This window comes from Tachypleus tridentatus, chromosome 13, assembly GCF_004210375.1.
Source record: "Tachypleus tridentatus isolate NWPU-2018 chromosome 13, ASM421037v1, whole genome shotgun sequence".
NCBI lineage: Eukaryota > Metazoa > Arthropoda > Merostomata > Xiphosura > Limulidae > Tachypleus > Tachypleus tridentatus.
The window spans coordinates 41624697-41645592 of NC_134837.1; the positions used below are offsets into that span (position 1 = coordinate 41624697).

Here is a 20896-nt window from a genome sequence, read left to right on the forward strand (position 1 = left end):
GAGGATAGGAAGGTGTTAATTGACTAAGTGGACAATCTTTCAGACAAATGATGGAATTTACAAAGAAAAAATCTTCTTCATTTCATAGGTGAATTTTATGAACAGACTGACGTAGTCAGCATACAGTTAAGAGCTTAGTGCCTGTAATGGCTAATGTTTTCATAGTATAATCAGCTAACAGATTATCCTTGTGAGTACAAACTGTTTACTTACATCTGCTATGTTAATAACATATTTATAATGTTCAAAAATGTAAGCTAAATTAGTAAAATTTGTACATTTGAATTCTAGACATGATAAGATTAAGGTTACCTATGAAAGCCAACAATGCTATGCTCTATCATTTCTTACAGCGTGTTTTCAATGAACAAAAATATTTTATTGTCTGTTGTTATTGGAAATACACCCATACTGAATTATACACCCACTTCACATTTTGTTCCACTTCATTTCACACACACTGTCAACTTTCACAATGAGTTACTCAGACTAAAATCCATTTCAAAACTCCTTCCTAAATAACTTTATTGATTCTACCATCAATAAAACCATTCAACAAGTACATCTATCCAAGCCACTAAATTATGATGTCCTAATAAAGCTACAAGTAATAATCTCTCTCTCATACACAGGTTCACACAAATCTTCAAGAGGAAACTAAACATCACAATCAGCAAAGTATAACAAAAAGTTTTCCTTCCAAGTGTCTTCAGACCTTTATTGAGAATTCAGACAGTTTTTCAGGGGGTAAAGACCATAACCACTTTTCTCAGCACTCATGTGTTATTTATGAATTCTGCCACCAAATATGCAAGAACACTTACATCAGATTGACTGTTTTAAGACTGGGAGATAATTTAAAAGAGCACTTTAATCCCAGACTCTAGGACAATTCAAACATTGTTGGCTATGTAATAAGTGATTGTGATGTCATCCCAACACCCAGTACATTCAGAGTAATCAGTGAAGTGGAGTAAAAGACTAACATACGGGTAAAGGAAATTCTTCATATGAAGCCTAGACTAAATACTCAAACAGCTACTGAAAGTTTACTTGCAATTTAGTGTACAGTTATTAGATTATTTTGAAAAAGTTGCAACATTTGACATATGAATCATATAATTTTATTTATAATGCTGAATTAGTACTGCATATTAACTTAATATGTCCTGACTTTTACTTCATGTAACAATATGTACATAAATCAGTGAATATCTAGTGTCAGTACATTCATCACTGTGTATTCTTTTTTCTTTCTTTTTTACCTTTGGTAATATTAATCTTTCTCCATGTATTACATCTTACAACAGTACATTTAATACCAAAAATAAAAAAAAAGTATACCTTTTCCACACAAAACTTAGAAATACAACATTTAACTTACTGTCACAGAATATAAGCTTGTAGTTAAATTTTATGTAGTACGAAAATGGATCCACATTCTCATAGTAGAATTATTTCATACTGCCAACAGTGAATTTGGTTATCAATTAGCAATTAAACTGAGAAGTGCTATAGAAAGCAGACCATAAAATGGAAGAGAAATTGCAAAGGAGGAAGGAACCCTGAGTGTGTATATATATATATATATATCTTTAATCAGGCCAGGCTCAAAAATACTTTTGACTGCTTTCACCCTAAAAATTATTTAAAATGTGAATAGGTAATGTTTGTTTTTCAAATTGATTGACAAAGTTTCAGAAATACAAGTAGTTTTATGATCACCTGTAAAGGTAAAGGCATTAAACAATGAATACAATTACTATCAACATTTATCCTATTAAGAGATTTACAAAAATTTCAAACTTAAAGAGAACTTATTTTCAAAAACTTAAAATTAACACTGTAGAATAATAAATGTCGACCACTACATCCTATTTAATTAAGTTCACACTTGCAGTTCAATATCAACTTTGCTCAACAGAGTTGAACTAACTATTGCCAACATTTTTATGGTTTATTCTTCCATTTCATCTCATTTGCCAAGTAAATTTTACAAATGCTTTCCTCCACTAGATAAGTTCCCAAACTGGGTTCATTTGTTTTTTATCCTAATCCTCAAGATATAGATACATTGAACAGGCTTGTATTTACCATATAGATGATGTATCAATAGTAAATTCTTCCCTGTGAGGTTATCTGTTTATTAGTTTGGCATAAAAAGGTTCTGGAGACAAGAGAAGCCACGTAGTAAAATGTCAATCCACTGAGCTATTGATTAGTGATAAAGTGATGCCCTCTCACCTCATAAAGGAATTTCAGGGAAAAAATATTCTAGCTGTAATACAACAATAAAAATTTTTAAGCCACCAAACTTTGCTAAATGGGTTGGTATAGTAGAAGAAGTTGGTGAAAATAAAAATTTTCCAGGTCATAATGTCAAAAAAAATTTTCTGTCAGCCTCAATTCCAGAAAGTATATTGAGTTACAGCAAACAAAAATATTTTCAAGCCTGGCCTCAGTGAAGAGATATGTTAAAATGTAATATGGGATTGGATCTGAATATTTTTAAAGTAATTTGCTCTTAATTCAAGACAGGCATGTTCCTAAACAGAGGAAAAGAATAACAGGATAGATCAAACCTATCTGACTTCCTAAAGATGCAAAAGAAAAGAAATAAATGCCACATGTTTCAGAAGGTCAAACTGACTGTTTGGAAAACTTACAGAATTACAGGAAACTTCAGATTTGGTTAAAGAAAACACTAGAAAACCAAAAAGGGCTAATGTAAAATACCTCATTAATAATGTTAAAAATAAAAGCAAAGATGCTTTCAAACACCATATTTTTTGACATACAAATCAATGTGAAGCATAATTCAAATGGGCTAAATTTCTCATTTTTTCAACCTTTCTTCATATATAAATCCAAGTGGAGCATACAATGAAGATAAATCAAGTATGGTACTACTGTATTGTATACTGTACACCAGCAGAAGAAATACGGTAAGAAACATGCAGAAATTTGAAGGCAGCAGAAGTTAGCCAAAAAATAGAATACAAAATTAAAATATATCATGTAAAATTCTTTTATATCTTTTATTAGACACATGAAACACAAATGAAAAACATGTGGGCACTACAAATTGTGAGAAACTTTGAGGACTAATCTTTAGATAAGTCAATGTGGTGTACAAGTTTAGGCTTGAGCAAACCATTAAAAAAAAAAGTCTTGTCTGTTATACCAAAAAATATGGAATGTTAAGGGTAAACAAACATTAATATGGAAATTAGGCCCTTCAATGATACTAAAAGCAAGGTTTTCAATCAAGACTAAAATGCCGATCTTTGAAATATCTCTTCTGATTTTACAATAGAAGATATCAATATTTCTTACCCTTAAGATTCTCTGTAAAATACTAAATTTGACCTGAATCATGTACAAATGTAGGTATTAATAACTTGGTGATAAGTAAAATAATTATGTAGTTAAAGAGGATAAAGTAAAAGGACAAGGTTTACCCCAGAATTTTTAGAGAAGTCAAAGACATGATATTTGAACCTGTATTTTTCATTCTTAGTAGGTCTTTAAGACAGTGATCATATGACTGAAAATTGAAGAAATTTCTAGTGTTATTCTTGTTTGCCCCATAATTTATAAGTCAGCTAGTTTTATTTCTGTAATAAATAAAGTTCTAAAGTTCAAAGGAGACGCTTTGCAAAATCATTTAGTGAAACATCATACCATAAATGAAAGCCAACACTGTTTCACTCAAGGGAAATATTGCCTTGCAAATAAATTATAAATATTTTTTCCTTTTTGATGGTGATGTTACTTATTATCTGAATGATGGAAAAGAAGGGAACTTGGTATACTTAAGTTTCATAGAGCTTTTCATTCAATATCACACAAAAATTTGTTCAAAGTACAGTACAGAATTGTATGCAGGAGATCAAAAGATTGTTACTGATGGATTCCAGCCATTGTGGATCCTTGTTACAAGTAACTTGTGTGTCAGTTCTAAGGCTTTTCTTATTATTATTATTATTATTATTATTTACATTAATAATACTGATAGAAGTATAATTAATAGAGTTTGACCATTTCTAGCTACTGGAACTTTGAGGTATTAAAGAATGACATAGAACAATTGTTAAGCTTAGTACTTGCTTTTCATACAGATGAAAATCAAATTCACAGTATGAAAGAAAAAACAAATCTTGGCAAGAAGTGAATGAATCACTCAAGCCATCAAGCTAGTGTTTTATTAATAGAAGTTTAAGGTTTATTTGAAGCCATACTAATTAAAAGTCATAACAACCAATTATTTCTCTATACAAATCATTATTTAAGTCTCACTTAGAATGCAATATACAGTTTTGATATCCTATTCAAAGAATGATATGGATTTATTGAAAATGGTTCAAATGGAAGATACTAAAATTATTCAAAGGATCAAAAAGTTATTTTATTGAGATAGATATGCATCTCTAGTTAGTTCTCATTTAAACTATTGTATTCTGTCTTCAATTCCTTATTTTAAGAAAGATACTGAGTTGTTAGAAAGGATCCAGAGGGTGATTAGATGATTATAAGAACAGGTGGCTATCACATGAGGACAGGTTAAGGTCCTCAGATTTATTTTCTCCAGAGAATCCAACTAAAGTATTCAATATTTTTTGTTTCATGATAAAAGGAGTAGAACTACAGTACATAAATTAACACCTGACATGAAACAAGTCACCTGTGAATTAGTAAATTTTGGTTTTTAAATTAGATTGGTCATTTTTTGGAACAGATTGCCCTCAGATATTGTAAATGTAAAAGAATTGGAGAAATTCAAGGAGGAGGCCTTCATGATCAATCAAGGATGAATATATGCAATCAGTATTGACAAAATGAATGTAGCAACCACAATAGACCAAGGAGCCAATTGCTGTCCTTCAAGTGTCATGTTTAAATCTATTAACTAATTTTCTACTGAGAAAAGAAAGATTAAGGGCACTATTACTAAAGTTTACAAAATTATCTGTGGAGTGGATAAAGCCCTGGGATTTCTTTGTGCTATATTCTGAAGATAACAGGATGAACAGTCACAGTTTAAAATTTGAAAAAGATTTGCTACACTTCATTCAAGACAGTTTTATTATCCTAACAAATGACTTATGGAATGAGTTTCCATCAGCAGTAGCCAAGGCCAGAGCTTTACACGAATTTAAGATGAAAAATGAAAATTCCCTGAATAATAAAGGGTGTGTTTATATCTATTTTTCTCATGAATGAGAGTGCATATGGTTTCTAGGTGTCTATATTTTATACAGGTTAAAACATATCAATAGATATGTAAAAAAATCTTGATACACAAGTACGTGACTTTTGTGAAGAAACACATAAACCTGGTAAGTCTTGCGCAGCATCTCTTTTTATCAAATATTAATTTCTATCTTTCCCAATGTTCTGATTTATTATTACATATTGCTGACAATGAAAAAACAATGCACTAAAAACAGAATGTTTAAAGAGTGGAAAGTTAAAACTAGTCTGTATCCACCAATAAGTTAAAGTTCTTATATATGAAGTTAGGTTATCTGAGTTGTTTAGTACTACTAAATACAGAATAGCTACAAGTACAACATAAAAAAGGCATATACATATACCTGATTACACTTATGAACAAGAATTGGGTAAAGTTTTAGAAGCAGAACATCTTAAGTCACAACAAACACCAACTCTATGCATGTATGTTAATGAAAACACACTATTGCCAGTAACCAAACTAAGAACCATCACCCCTCAAGTAAATATTAAAAATATGTTTCAAGGCCAGAAAAAGCTATCATCCTTATCCAAACAAGCTTCTTAATTTTCTCAACCAATAAAAATTTGTTTCCAAATAATAATGACTTCCCAGGATTATGATAATAAATAATAACACTTTCAACCTTCATAGATGTGCTAATTTCAGGAATACAGCAAATCACAAAACATTAACAATAATACTACATTTGAGAACTTCAATGGACCATGACTGCCTGTTGAGAGAAAAGGAGACAATATTTCAGCTTCTACAGTAGTATCTCAATATACAAGAGAGACTTCATCTCCTTTTCTTTCAATAGGAAATTGCTGTGCATTGAAGTTATTAAACCTAATAAGTCTTTCCTACCTAAAGGTCTACTGAAACAATAATATATACCATTTCCAAATTATAATTAAAAATGAACTTATAGCCTACATCCAGGAAAAGAAAATACTTTTTATATTTAACAGAAAAATAATGTTGCCTGTAACCATCAAACTTTTGAATTTTAAATCTTACCAAAACACAAAACATAAAACGAGTGCAACTAAAATCAATGGTAAAACAACAAGTCAACAAGACTATAGACTAAAAAACAATGACTGTATTACAAAAAAGGTAAATATTAATATTATAAATGTCATTATACAAGCAAAAAAGAACAATTATTCCATAGAAATAGTGTGCTTTATTATGTTTATTCAAAACTAAAGAAGTATTAATTAAATTGATTGATTTTATTCAGAAACCCCACTTTGTTTTCAAATAATTTCTATAATTTTGTCATATGTAATCATAAATGCACATAAAGAAACTTTCATGTCCCACCTTGCTTAAACTAAATGCTTGAAGTGAATGCAAGGTTTCCATGTCCTTGCACTACATGGGCACGATACTTTTATTCTCACATATCAAATGCATTATTAACTTTGATTGTATTACAAAAAATATTTTAATCTTAATGAATTAATATGCACAATAATATATTTGTATAAATAATGTAAATATACACATTGTCTTTGCAAATATTCACAATTTCTAACATTGAAACATCATATTTTAATAGACAAAAAATAATTAATGTTACTTTTATAGCCTTAGTGGAGCTCTATGATAATCATATTGTTAGTTGTTATATTACAACTACAATACTTTTGATTATTCATTCAGCTTTTAAGTATCACTTTCAGTAAACACTTTTCTATTCATTATGCAAAAAATGCTTTTACTTCAAATTCTATTTCAGTACACACTTTAAAAATTACATAAATAGAGGCTACACTATGGTTAATTCTGACTCTCTGTACTCCATGTTATTTTGGTTTATCATCTTTAAAAGTTAAACGTTTACATATTATTTTTGGCTGAACTCTCATTCTTGGTTTCATACTCAATTTAAATAACTTAGTTTGCAAAATTATCCACGTGGCTTCCATCATTAAAACACACAAATAAACACCTTGCACACATATGTATCATACTTGGTATAGTTTATTATATAAGTCGACGTAACGTTCTATTCTAATACGATATTACAATATAAATTACTACTTTTTTTAGGCTTATAACTTAGGTTATACATACTTGTGAGTTATAGTAACTTATACAGAACATACATAGTTCGGAAGTTGTAACCAATTTCAGAAAACAGACGCACACATAATTTCTTATGAAAATTTCGTAACAAACGTCTGCTATATACACATGAAACTTCTTTCTCTAAAAAACCTGTTACAGTGATTTAATATAAGAATAAACGGGCTGAATTTAAATTCTGCACTGTGGTGAACTTTTTCATCAAACTTCAAAGTAGCCTAACTTTTACTGTAAAAGATGAAGTTAAACTTTACGTTTTATCTTACCAATGAGTTTGCATATATATGTATATATATGCTTGGTATCTGAATTACTTAATTATTTTAAATGATGATAAAATAGTAAAATGATGAATAATCCAACATGAAGATTTATAACACATTGTATACTTTATTTCCGTATTTCTAAAACTGTCCAATTCCAAATAATAGATATTCAGCTTCCTGTTCTGGTTAATCGCTGTTTAAACATAAAAGTATTGACGATGATCAAGAATCATACAACGAGATGTTTTTGGCTTTTTTCAATCCAACCTAAGGCTACGTAAAAGGATATCAGTACTATACCTACCACGGTTATACAAACCCAGTTTTTTAACGTTGTAATAAGCCTTCATACGTACCGCTATATCACTAGGGGTCTAAAACGCAGCTTATAACTGTTTTTTTTTTAATCGCAAGTTTCGGTTCGTGACTAAGTCTTGGGATCACTATTTTTGTTAAGAAAATGTTAAGGACGTCTAACAGTTTCCATTAAAAATTATTTAAAACATTAATGAAATATCATATTGCATATGTTGAAATTACTCATGCCACGTCAAGTAAGTATCCACATTAACATAATTAAGTAATTATTATCAGTGGCTGCGCTAGGGAAGGGCTTGGAGAGCTTGAGCCCCCCTCCCCACCCCCAATATTGTTACCTACATATATTCATAAAATATGGAAAACACATTCGTCGTTGTTGCTTAACAATTAACATCAAAGAGACATAGATCTGTAGAACTCAACGTCTTCATTAAGACGGAAGTATGTGTCATGCATCCCACAGCAACATACTGAATGCACTAAAACTCATGCGCTGTATTGCCGCTCCCTGTGTAACACCATTCTATCTTGATCTTTGACGAAGATTAGACAACCACGTTGATTTCAAGTTACAACAGATCATCAGGGATTTTACTTGATAAACCAAAGGTTTCACAGGTATTTACCCATTAATTTCATTTATCTTTTATTGAAAAGTAAAACATAGCATGCATGTATAAGTGTACTGTGTATAGGTCAAAACTATGAAGCATTTAGCCTGTCACTTTAGCTGCCTGTGAGAGAAGTTTCTCATGTCGGAAGCTTCTCAAGACACACTTGCGCAACAGCAGTGGTGACAATTGCACCAGCAACCTTGCTGTCATATCAGTAAACTACAGGAGGGCAAAACAACTCGATATTGATACTGTTACAGACAAATTTGCTGCCAATCACCAGAACAGGTGCATTACTTTGAAGTAATATTGACTATAAACACAACATGGTGAAAGATAGCCTGATAGTGGCCTTACTTTTCTTCAGAGTGTATTAACTTCACATGGGATAATTCGTTTCTGCTATGTAAACTATGTCTTCATATTATATTTATTTTGATTTGTAGCCTTACTCTTAATGGTATATGAATTGTTCAATCTGAGCTAATCTTGATTTTTTTTTATTATGTATTACATTGGGTGGAATTTAGGTGAGCTTCCTCTTTTACATGCACGCATATTTTCATAAACAGATTATTTCTAATTTGTAATAATGAATTATTAATCATAGCATGAGTTTCTAATGAAAACTGGATTGAAAACGCAGTTCTAAATAACACACCTTTCTGAAATGTACCTTAATATTTACATTATTATAATTTACCATCTATACTTCATATTGATGGCATTTTGGGAAGCCCCTCCACAGTTTACCTCAGTTCCCCCAATGAAAATATCCTGGCGCCGCCACTGGTTATTATAATAATTGTCTTTAATGTTACATTTTGCGAAGTAGATATTTTCATCCATGACAAAAATATCGCATTAAGAAACGGCAGCTAATTCCTTAGCCCAGTGTTTCCCAACCTTTTCGATCCTAGATTCCTCTAGCCATCAGGTAAATTAATCATTACCCTAACTGCAGAAAACCACAGTTGGAGAAGAAAACAACAAATTGACTTCAAAGTATTCAGTAAACATAGGAATTTATTACAGGTATAGGGGATTATCTCAAAGTTGAAACTTTCAAAAATGGGAAGAAAACAATATTCCACAATCAAAACTGTTTTATTTTTATTTCTTTACATTCAACTGTGTCAATACAATGCTTTATTTTAAAAATTTTAAATAAAAAGCTTGTTTTTTGTTTGAATTTCGCGCAAAGCTACACGGGGGCTCTATGCGCTAGCCGTCCCTAATTTAGCAATGTAAGGCAGCTAGTCATCACCACCCACCACCAACTCTTGGGCTCCTCTTTTACCAGCAAATAGTGGGATTGACTGTAACATTAAAACTACCCCACGGCTGAAATGATGAGCATGTTTGGTGCGACAGTGACTCGAACCCTCGACCCTCAGAGTACGAGTCAAACGCCTTAACCCACCTGACCATGCCGGGCCTTAAATGAAAAGCAAAAAAGGCTACATATAAGTACAACGATAATGATAATCTAACTACCATGCTCCTCAGTTCAAACAAGTGCAATCAAAGGGATCGCATACCTTCGCCCCACCGCTCCTTTTCGAGACTAAGTGCATTTATATTGGATGATGTCAGATTTCACATTCGAAAACTCAGAAAATCCTATTGAGAAAGATCAATGATCCGAATCATTTTTGAAGTTTGACAAGATGTTTCAACTTTAATGTGTCCATGAAATTAGTACAACTCAAATTACGCTTTACAGAGTTATTAACCCCAAACCGCTAAAATGCCCAGTCTCTCCATTATAAAAAGTACTTCAAAGTGATCCACATTCAGATATGAACCAATTTTGTGGAAACACATCTCTCCCACACTTGTGTAAAACTTTCGTGTACATCGGTCTATTAGGTATTTAAATACGCGAAAACACAGACAGATACACACACGAAGTTGATTGCAATACCCTCGCTCCTACCCCCTCTTCCTCCGAGGTCTAATATTTGTTTAGTTCAGTAAAAAGACTGAAACTGCTTTTTGGCAACTAGACGACTGATTATCTGTATTGTTATAGACAGAACATATATCATTTCTCCATTCACATTCAGTTTGCTTTGCATCTTGGATTTAATGGCAAGAAACGCTAAAAATCGGCTTCATAAAAGTATGTGATTGAAAAAGAGATCTAAATTTTGTTGCCCCTTGCTCTAGAACTAGATATCTTCAGCGAAATTTTTTATCTAAAAATATGAGTGGTTCATTGTTACTGAGTTCAGCTCTCAGAATGATGTTCTCTTTCCAAGACAAAAATTTCGTTTTTGCCCCAACGTCATCGATTCGTCATTAGGCTAAACATTATTTCTCACAGCAAAAGGTCTCAAACACCAAGGATTTTTCGTTCTCTGTTACATTATGAACAATACCTGGAGATTGTGTCATAAACAGAACTTAAATGATATTTGATTTACTCGTATATGAAACAATTACTGTTAAAAGTCTCCAACTGCAACATCAATCCAGGAAACATTCTGATATCACTATCAATCACCCTGTACTTATATCACTGTAGTTTCCAAAATGAGCCAGCTACTGTATCTTTTGTTTCTCTCAACTTATCCTAAAGTAATAAATTGAGAGAATTAACCTCCCGGATAAAATCAGCAAAATACGCCAATTTCAAAATAAACTGGTTATATTGCAACTTTCCGAGAAATTCTTTTAGTTTTGCCAAATATTCTCCTTGAAGAAACTTTACAAAAGGATTCTTAAACTCAAATTAAGACTTTACCATAGGATAACGAGTGTGTTTTTATGTAATAAAGAAGAACCGAAAATTCAACTCTGAATTTTTCACACAGAACCTTGAAGATCCTCGAATTCGGAGCATTCTCGCGAACGTTACTTACTATCTTCATAAAATTTTGGAAGACTTCCAGAAGCACAGGATGGACACATTTTCATACGTAGAGCACACTGGTGGATAACACAGAATGTAAACATGACGGATGATGCAACTCGCTTGACATGGGTTTCAAACCTTTAGTGAGCACCAAGCATTGAAGACATTCCACTAGTACACAATCCAGCTAAATTTGCACATTGCAAACCATGCTTTTGAAAGAAACTATGAATTTTGTTAAAGACATCCTCATTTCAAACAGCCTTTCATCACATCGTGAATGAAAAAAAAATATAAACATAATGCCACATAAGTGGACTTTTTCGAGTTGTATTGCAAAATCACTGCTTCCTTTCATATCTTATATCACTTGTTCCAGAGTATCCACACTCATTTCATAAATTCGACATTTTATTTTATTATCAGAAAGTAAGACCTGTTCTAATCTTTTAGTTTTTTATTCACCACAAACTAGCTTTATGAAATCCAACATGCAAGGCTTGATGAATTGTTTTCCAATCGTGTGCGGCTTTTTGCATTGGGAAATGTGAAGAACAATTCAGTAAGATGCCTCCAACGCACTGAAGTTTATTTGTGCAAAATTGGCTTTTGAATATACTCTCCTGCCTTCAGAAACTTGAATTTATGCTTGAAAAAGTCAATGTCATTTTTTAAATTCTTTATGACCCCTGCTGGGACAGCAGTAATTCTTAGGATTCATAATGCTAAAATCAGGGGTTCAATTCTCCTTGGTGAACACAGCACATAGCTCGGTGTGGCTTTGCTATAAAAATAGAGGACATGTTAAGGTTTTTATGTCGTCTTATCATTGAGATTTGTGAGGACGAAAATTTATCTTTATGCTTGTTTCTTTGATGTCATATCAACCTGTGATAAAAACAGAAGGATGTAAAAAATTACAGTTTGTTAGGGTTTTGTAAAGACCGCGATTTTTCACAGTAAGTGTCTGTGACTTCTTGGTGATAAATGTAAACAACAAATGGAGAGCACACAATCCACTTGTTTTAAAACAATACATTCAAAACAAGTGAAACGTGTATACAAACGTCTTCACACTATAGGATATTATAGTTGTATCTAAAACTCTAAATAATTCAATTTTCTTGTCAAAAGTCTATATAGGTTGGTTCAGTTACTTAAGAACCAAACTGACAAGACAAATTATTTTTCTCTACTATGTTTCTTTCTAAATAAGGTACATCATGGCCAAGTGGTTGATGTACTCGATTCGTAATCCGAAGGGCGCGGGTTCGAGTCCCCGTTGTACCAGACTTGCTCGCTCTTTCCACCGTGGGGGTGTTATAAGTGACGGTCAATCCCACTATTTGTTGGTAAAAAAAGTAACCCACGAGTTGGCGGTGGATGGTGATAACAAACTACCTACCCTATAGCCTTATGTTGTTAAATTATGGGCGGCTAACGCAGATAGTCCTCGAGTAGCTTTGCTCGAAATTCAAACTAAACTTTCTAAAATAATATATGACAAATTCAGTTACGTTCCCCCGTGGGTTACCACAGTTGTATCTGGTTAAAGTCCACCCAGGCAGATTCAATTACTTTTCAACATTCTTTGACGTAACAAATTGTTTTCGTTACCTTTTCAAACTGTGAAACTCACTTTAAAATATCGCCCGTTATGTCTAAGATAACAACCCACAGTCTATTTTCAATTTCTCTGACTTAACTTTTTGTACTAACTTCTTTAATAATCACCTGTCACGACTGAACTGCCAATCACTCAGTCTAGATCTGTCTAATCGTCTCTCAGTTAATTTGTTTTCCTCTTCTTTTTTTCTCTGCGTGCGCGTGGCCCAGCAAGATCAGGTGGATAAGGCACTCGACACGTAATGCGAGGGTCGCGGGTTCGAATCCTCATTACACCAAACATGCTCGCCCTTTCAGCCGTTGGGGCATTATACTTTGACGGTCAATCCCACTATTCGTTGTTAAAAGAGTAGCCCAAGAGTTGGTGGTGGGTGGTGATGACTAGCTACCTTTTCTCTAGTCTTACATTGCTAAATTAGGGACGACTAGCGCAGATGACCCTCGAGTAGCTTTGGTGAAATTCAAAACAAACCAAACATACGACTGTGCCACTGGGGAGCTCAATTATCACTACTTGTTGTCATGGAAAGTTATGTTTTATGTATTTCTGTGTTATTACTAACAAGATTAGAATCATGGAGAAAAATAATGAATGAACTTATATCAGGTATAAGATACCAAATGCAAACTGAGCGTTGAGAGGGTCTAGGGACCACACAGTGCTACAGTTAGACCCAAGAGTGATACAAAATTGTGGTTCCAACATCTTGATACTTGATGATGAAGTTGAAGACACAATGATTGCATTGGAACTCTATAAGCCATCCACAGCTGAGTTTCCTAAAATTTAGTGCTTGTTTAAGATAATTTTCATACCTGATTTTATAAACTGACTTCTATATATTTTTCAATCAATCTCCAGGTGTCACCTTTATTTTACTTAAACACTTCAGTATAGTTTTAAATATACATATATTTAATTATTTCTAAAGTAAAATATCCTTAACACCTTTGTCACATACGCACTCGTCACCGGCTACATTATACCGGAAATGAGACACTTATAACAGTAAATAGAGAAACAATCATTTTCTAGAAAACATGTGTGTGTGTTTGTGTGTTTTTCATATAGCAAAGCCACAAAGGGCTATCTGCTCAGCCCACCGAGGGGAATTCTGGAAAAAAACATGACCTTCATACCTTCATAATGTCACTAAACTCCCTTTATATTTATATATATATCACTCATGTGAATAATTATATATATATAAACACATACGTACATAAATATTTATTACTTGTAGTTTATCAACCAAACAGTTAATTAACTGATAAGAAGATTGAAAAATAAAAAGCAGTGCCATTCATTTTCAGTGATTTTTATACTGTAAATAAAGTTTTTTAATAAAATGACGCTCATCTTTTACGTAATTTTATATGTCTAATATTGGAAAATAATTACCTTTTATTTTTAGCATCGATATAGGCAAAATTGTTGATCGAAACTTACTTGAGTAATCTACAGTTTAATAAAACAATGAAGCATAATAGAACTTTCTATTTATATTTTACATTAATTCTAATTATTCCCGCATTTGTAATCAAATAGAAAAGTTTAAAATGATTGGCAGTTATACTTCAATTATATCAAAGATCCTCTGCTGAGTCAACCGTAAAGCAGTAAATAGGGTTACGTCGCCAAAAATTGGCTTTCGATACCTGTAGAAGGAAGAACACAGATGCCCCAACATTTGGCTTTCTGCTTAACAACAACAAAACGAAAACTGTGCTCAATTTCTATTAGCGTCAGATATTTCCAGTGCAAGAGAAAAACAAATTTTAAAGCTCCTCTAATAATTCTCAAAGTAAAAGTATAATCTTAAAAATGCCAACAGAGGGGCAGTATAAATATGGCGGGTGTAGTACAACATAGATTCTGGAACGATTTACCAACTGTTGTTATTACAGAAATTTTATCATATTTGTCATTTAGTGATCGCCTCAAATGTTCCTTAGTGTGTAAATCATGGAGGCAATGTCTCTTCAGTTCACAATTTTGGAAAGATGTTGTTTTTGTGATAAATAACGGCAGTACCCCGTCAACTTTACAAGAATTGTGGTCAAATAATCGAGCAAGATCTCGCTTTTTTCATAAAGTTCTTAAATGTTGTAAAAATTCAGTACGCAATATTCAGATTCGGTTCAACTCTCTGAATGGTGAAGATGTTTTGCAAGCTTTAGAAATCACAGAAACGTTAGTTACTCTAAAGAGTAAACTACAGGGTTTTTCGTTAGAGCCATCAAGTAGTCACATTGAATGGAACTGTAGATCAAGCTGTAAGAGAAAAAACGAAGAGGATTTAAATTTCACAAATAAACTTGGTGATCACATGCAAAGAGGAGTTCATCAAAATGTTCCGCAAGCAAAAACTGAGGACAAAAAGAATTTTCAAGACAGGTTGTTTTCACATGGAAGTTAGATAGTTACTCTTTGTTAATCATGATAATTAATATTGCAAAGACAAAAGACTATATATTTTATGCCAGAGTATAAGGTCTGAAACAGATTATCAGTTTATATTGCAATTATGGATCAGTTAAACTAGAAATTTTTAAAAAGGCTTTGATTTTGGACACCTTGTCATGGATAAATTAACCTTAATTAAAAACACAATTGTAATGCTTAAATTTCATGTATATTATATTAAAGTTTACAATATAGTTATTCAAACCAATATTAATGTTTAATGTTGCTATGTGCTAAACATTTACTGAATGATATGCTTTTAGACTGCTGTAGTTCAAGGCCAAATATTACATTTTGATAGTTTAATTTCAGTTACTTGTGATATATTTTTTGTCGGGTGGTTAGTCATCTTAAAGGTGATAGTGCAAATAATAATTAAATAAGCTATGAAATAATATATATAAATTATGAAATGACCACTACATGGCAGTTATCACATTGTATTTTATAAATAATATTGATGTGGTGTTTGTCAGTGTAGTTTTTACATGGTATAAACCTCAGTTTTGTGCATGGTTTTTGAATAAATTTGTTATTAACTGGAATGTCATATTTTGTTACTAGTTTTTGCCAAATGTTGGTTATTTTTCTGCTGATGTCGAGAATATATGGTATGCAGCAGTATATGGTTTCGTGATTTTCTGATTCGTGAGATATATTTACTTTTGTTGGTTGATTTTGCTTTCTGTTTTTACATATATATTTTTCTCTACAAGTGGGTTTTCTCGACAGCACTGAGATTATTATTTCATCACAGTATGTATACAGTTTCTGTTTAGCTTATATGGCCATCCCACCAAACAAAACTAAACTAGCAAAAGCTTCTATATTTCAAATATTCATTTTTGAGGGAAGTTTTGTGTTTGTGCAATGTAATGTAAAACTTTTCTTTTTAACCAGTGCTTATTATTTTGTTATATTTATCCTAAATTATTTATTTGTCTTTAAGGTTCATCAAAGCCATCAGAACACTGATGATGCAAGATAACCATCTTAAGCATATTGGTTTTGGATTTATTGAGGAATTGGTTGAAGATGGAAATTCTTATTTAACTCTCTTGAGCCAACACCAGGCAGGATCTATTCAAAGTTTACATCTAGCATCGGTTCAAGAAACTATGTATGAAAAGTCCAAAATTGTTTATCAAGCAAATCTTTTTCATTGTTTAATTCATTTGACAGTCTTGAGTATTGATTTTGATCAAGTAACTGATGCATTATTGACTGCTTTGGCTGATCAAAACAGGCTTCCTCTGAAACAACTACTTTTATATTTAAGTAATTTAAATCCTCATTATCAGCCAGTATCGGTGAAAAGTTGGATGACGCTTGCCAAACAAAGTCCATCTCTAGAAGTTACAGTGACATTACTGCACTTTAATGATGAAAGTTCTGTTTTGTCAGAAATTCTTAGCTCTCATATGCCACTGACACACTTCCGGTCATTTTTTAGTGCTGGAATAGATGAAGATCTTCTGTATCAGTTAGCTGTTAGTAACAGTGAAACATTGCAGTCACTTTATATTATGGACAGTCTGTCAGAAGAAAAAGGACCCAGTGTATCATTTTTAGTTGTTGATGAAGACCCGTTTGTTATATTAGCTTGGAAGTGTAAAAAATTAACATCTCTTACGATAATAGGTAAGTTAGTTAAAGCAAGAAACTTATCTTAATTAGATGACATTTGTTTGTTGGAAATATTTTTTGTTTTTTTCGGTGAAATAATATGTTTTTGCACTGTTGTCATTTTTTTTAATAAATGTAAGTAGAATCAGTGAAATTTTATTTTATATATATGTAGCTGCATAGCACTTGTATTTACTGGCTTTAAAAACTCATGAAAAGTTAGTCAAATGTAAGTAAAAGGTGTCATGTCTGAAAACACTGATGGCATATATGTATGCATATAGACATATTGATAAGAGAACTATTAAATAAAAATTTGTTACTTTTTCATTTTAACTCTTACTACAGATTATATAAACAATGTTTTTTTCTATTACCTTGAATTAATTTCCTAAATTCAACTTTGAGAAATTAAATCAATGAAACTTTGTGAAAAACACCACTTAATAATATATTAATTTTTATAAATTATTAGTTGTGAATATTATCATAAGTAACAAAAGACTTCTATTTCTACTTGTGCATAAATGGTGCTATAGCAGTTGGTGAGGCCCACTGCATATACATTCTCTAAATGTGTGTGAATTAATAACAATATGACACATTAAGAGCAAAATGTGGAGTGGTATAAATAAGGATGTCTGTCCTGATTTTTTTAATTAGTTGTTTTATTTTAGTCTTTCTACATTCTTGCTTACCAGTAAATATAATTATTCTATCATCCAAAACTTCATAGTTGTTCCACTCTAAAACATTCATTATCCAAGAGGTGATATTTATTTTATAAACTTTTAGAAAGCTTTCAAAGTATTGTACAATAATTCTAATATAGAAAACAGTACACATGGCAAAATTACAGGAACAAAATTGGGCCTTTAAATTGTTAAGTATCAATTGCTTAAACAAAGACTGCTAGTCTGTTGAAGTTTATAAATATAGAAAACATAAATGCATTTCAAAGGTTAGATTGAGATTGTGAAACTGTTATTGCTAAAACTGAAAGCGAGTTGCTATTTCAAGTACTATAATTTTGTATGTTTCTTTTCTCAGTCAAATCTAAAATTAATAAAGATAAAATATTCTTATTTTTGCTACTCATATTGTATGGATAGTTAATCACGTTTATAAACATACTGAATAATTCTGGATTAATCTTTGCATTTTGTATGCTATTTCATTAATTTTGTATTTAAAATAATAAAATGAAAATGCACTCCTTAATGGTTACACTTGTATTTTTATAGGATTTGAAGTGGCTGACTTGAATGTTATTGCTTTTGCTCGATTGCGGGGTTCTAACTTGAAAGAACTGAGGATTCCTTCCTGTTGTATAGTTGTTGGTGATGATGGAAAAGATGTAGTTTATCTTGATCAAGTTGCTCCAAATAAGTATCACACCCTAGTGAATGAAGTTTCTAAGAGCCTACAGTTTCAATGGAAACCTTTATCAACATTTGAACTCCATCCTTCTGTTATAAGTGTAGAACTAGATGCTGAAGAGGCTTACCTTTGGTACATATTGAAAGATCAAAGGTGGTTAGATGTTATAGATAAATAAGTTTTGTTGAAAAGTCTTTGTTGTCATTAAATATAATAAGTGTTTTTACTTCAGACTTTGTTACTATCATCATTGACAATTTTGTAAAATCTTCTGTCATATCAGAAGTGAAAATGTGGAGAAAGAAGTATTTCTTAAACCTTATTATCGTCATTAGAAGAGTTTGTGACACTTGAAACATTTTCTTTCATGTGGGTCATCCATATTGAAAAGCAATATTTTTAAGCTTTTTATTTCCATCTGGAGTTCTAATAGTGAGAAGAGATTGTTCTCAGTATGATTAGTTTATATTGACTGAATCATTGCTGGTTGATTTTTAATTTACCACCAGTTCTCTCTGTTAGGTAAACCAAGCTTTTTTGTTTTCTTTTGGTTGATTGTTTTTCAAATTTAACTGTTATATCTGGTTCAATTTTATACTGTAAATTCCAGAATATTTTGCCATTCGTATTATCTATAATGAAAGTAAATGTCATGTAATCACTCTTTCTTTTCTTTTTTACATAAGAACAATTATTTATTCCAGTGTACTCTATCAGCAAAGTGATGGATTTTTAGTTAAACAAAGTTAGTTTGAATTAATTTCTATATTCATCTCAGTGTGGTCTCTTACTATAATAATCTGAAGAAGTGCTGAAGTATTTGTTATACATCAGACAACCTAAAAGATGTATATTTTATTCTGGTTATAGGAGATTAAATGTGAAAAGCATTGTGCTTTAAATATTTTGAACTCTGTTAAGATGTATTAATGTAATCAAAACTTGCTTAAGTATCTTTTTTTAAATGTAATTTAATATTATGGTATCTCTTGGATTGGAAAAGGTACCAAACTCTTGGAAGTAAGTTAATCTTTTCTGATTTGTAGATATGGGCTTTTCTGTGGCATTCTAAAGTGAAAGACATTATCACTGTATACCATTCAATTTTCATTAGTTTTACAAGATCAAACAGCAAGAATGTCATCTTGAACTTGAGCTTTGGGTGAGTTCCTTATCATTGAACTTTTATAGATGTTATGTTGTGTTAAAGAAACTTTATTGCACAGAAAAATCATTGACTTCTAGCATGATATTTATTGTATGGACATAAACAATCTCTTCTCATTACTACAAGTGTTTTCTGTACATTCTTGAAATTCAAGTTAAGGTGTATATTGATGTAATGAAATATTTTGTCTGACAGAAAAATGCAACCTGCTCTGAAACATTTTGTGATTTATTCTTAAACATGTTTCATGTAAAATACACAATGATAAAGATACCATATGAATATTTCACATTAACTCATGAGCTTTACAACTAAAATAAGTGGCAAAAAATTCATAAAGAACAATCCCTAATGTATTTAACATCATCCTCTCAGTTTAAAACATTTTGTGACTATTATATACACTTGCATCGGGTGTAATTTTTTAATAATTTAAAATATGAATGCAAAACTAATAAATGCATAGAACATTACATTTTACCATTTTTAATTATACCTATTGTTTTCACTCTATGGAAACTGGGTGCTGAAATCTAATTATAATTTATCTGTTAACAAAATACGGCACTGCTGTAACCTTGAAAAGCAGAGTAAGAAATAACTGAAAAATTACTTTATATATATCATTTGTTATATATCGCTCGACAAAGTTTTAAGCAGTCACCAATGATGCAAAGACTTAGACATTTTGTGAATAAACTTGCATATTTCAAATTAGAAATCTGGCTAAAAAGTCAGTACACAAGGTCACACATAAATGTTGGAATGGTTTTCAAAAGAGACCCAAAACTTGAGGGCTTTTGAATAGTTCACTTTTTTTTTTGAAGAAGAACATTGAATTATTTGAAAATGCTCAAGTTTTGGGTCTCTTTTAAAAAAGACATCAAACTACAATTAATATTTCCAGTAGCACTTATTTTTAACAGATGAGGACTTAAAATGAGTTTTTACACCACTTTTGGTTAGCCATATTTGAACTATGGCTTATATTTCTTGTTTTCAACTAGTTACACAAATTAAGTATATTTGTGTATTTTCATGAATACAGTGATATCAGTGCTTTTTTACAAATTCTTGTAATGCTAAGTAAATAAATTTCTAAAAATATACAATAATGAAGCTAATATAAAATATGATTGCTATAACTTCTGTATTAAGTTAATTGAAAAATTGGGAAGTTAGAGCATCTTTTGTATGACATGAGGTATTATAACATTGTTAAGGTAAGAAAA

The 20896-nt window shown here is 31.4% G+C and overlaps 2 protein-coding genes across 9 annotated transcripts in view; one reads left to right on the forward strand and one right to left on the reverse strand.

The window, feature by feature from the left end:
• Nucleotides 1-8305, reverse strand: part of LOC143239330 (tyrosine-protein kinase CSK-like) — a 47582-nt gene extending 39277 nt beyond the window's left edge. For 3 of the 8 annotated variants that reach the window (XR_013021126.1, XM_076480304.1, XM_076480303.1), the window contains exon 1: nt 8263-8305. Coding sequence is in view for 3 of the 8 variants with exons in the window: in XM_076480304.1 (XP_076336419.1) it covers nt 8263-8290 (28 nt within the window). In the remaining 5 variants the exon portion in view is untranslated. Of the gene's footprint in view, nt 1-7324; nt 7618-7725; nt 7748-7906; nt 8167-8262 lie in introns of those variants that run through there. The other 5 variants (XM_076480308.1, XM_076480305.1, XM_076480309.1 and 2 more) reach the window with 5 other exon arrangements.
• Nucleotides 8306-14571: 6266 nt separating this feature from the next.
• LOC143239329 (F-box only protein 33-like) lies at nt 14572-19881 on the forward strand. Its single transcript, XM_076480302.1, has 4 exons — nt 14572-15421; nt 16440-17131; nt 18361-18649; nt 19543-19881. Exons 1-4 carry the CDS (start codon nt 14874-14876, stop codon nt 19571-19573), a joined length of 1560 nt encoding a protein of 519 aa, XP_076336417.1. The 5' UTR covers nt 14572-14873; the 3' UTR covers nt 19574-19881.
• The last annotated feature ends 1015 nt before the right edge of the window (nt 19882-20896 follow it).

Bases quoted from the DNA above. Each gene is read 5' to 3' on its own strand.
- LOC143239329 (XM_076480302.1), top strand. From the start codon at position 14,874: ATGGCGGGTGTAGTACAACATAGATTCTGGAACGATTTACCAACTGTT. The intron at 17,132-18,360 runs GTAAGTTAGTTA...GTATTTTTATAG, and splicing joins AACATCTCTTACGATAATAG to GATTTGAAGTGGCTGACTTG. The intron at 18,650-19,542 runs GTGGTTAGATGT...TCTGATTTGTAG, and splicing joins TACATATTGAAAGATCAAAG to ATATGGGCTTTTCTGTGGCA.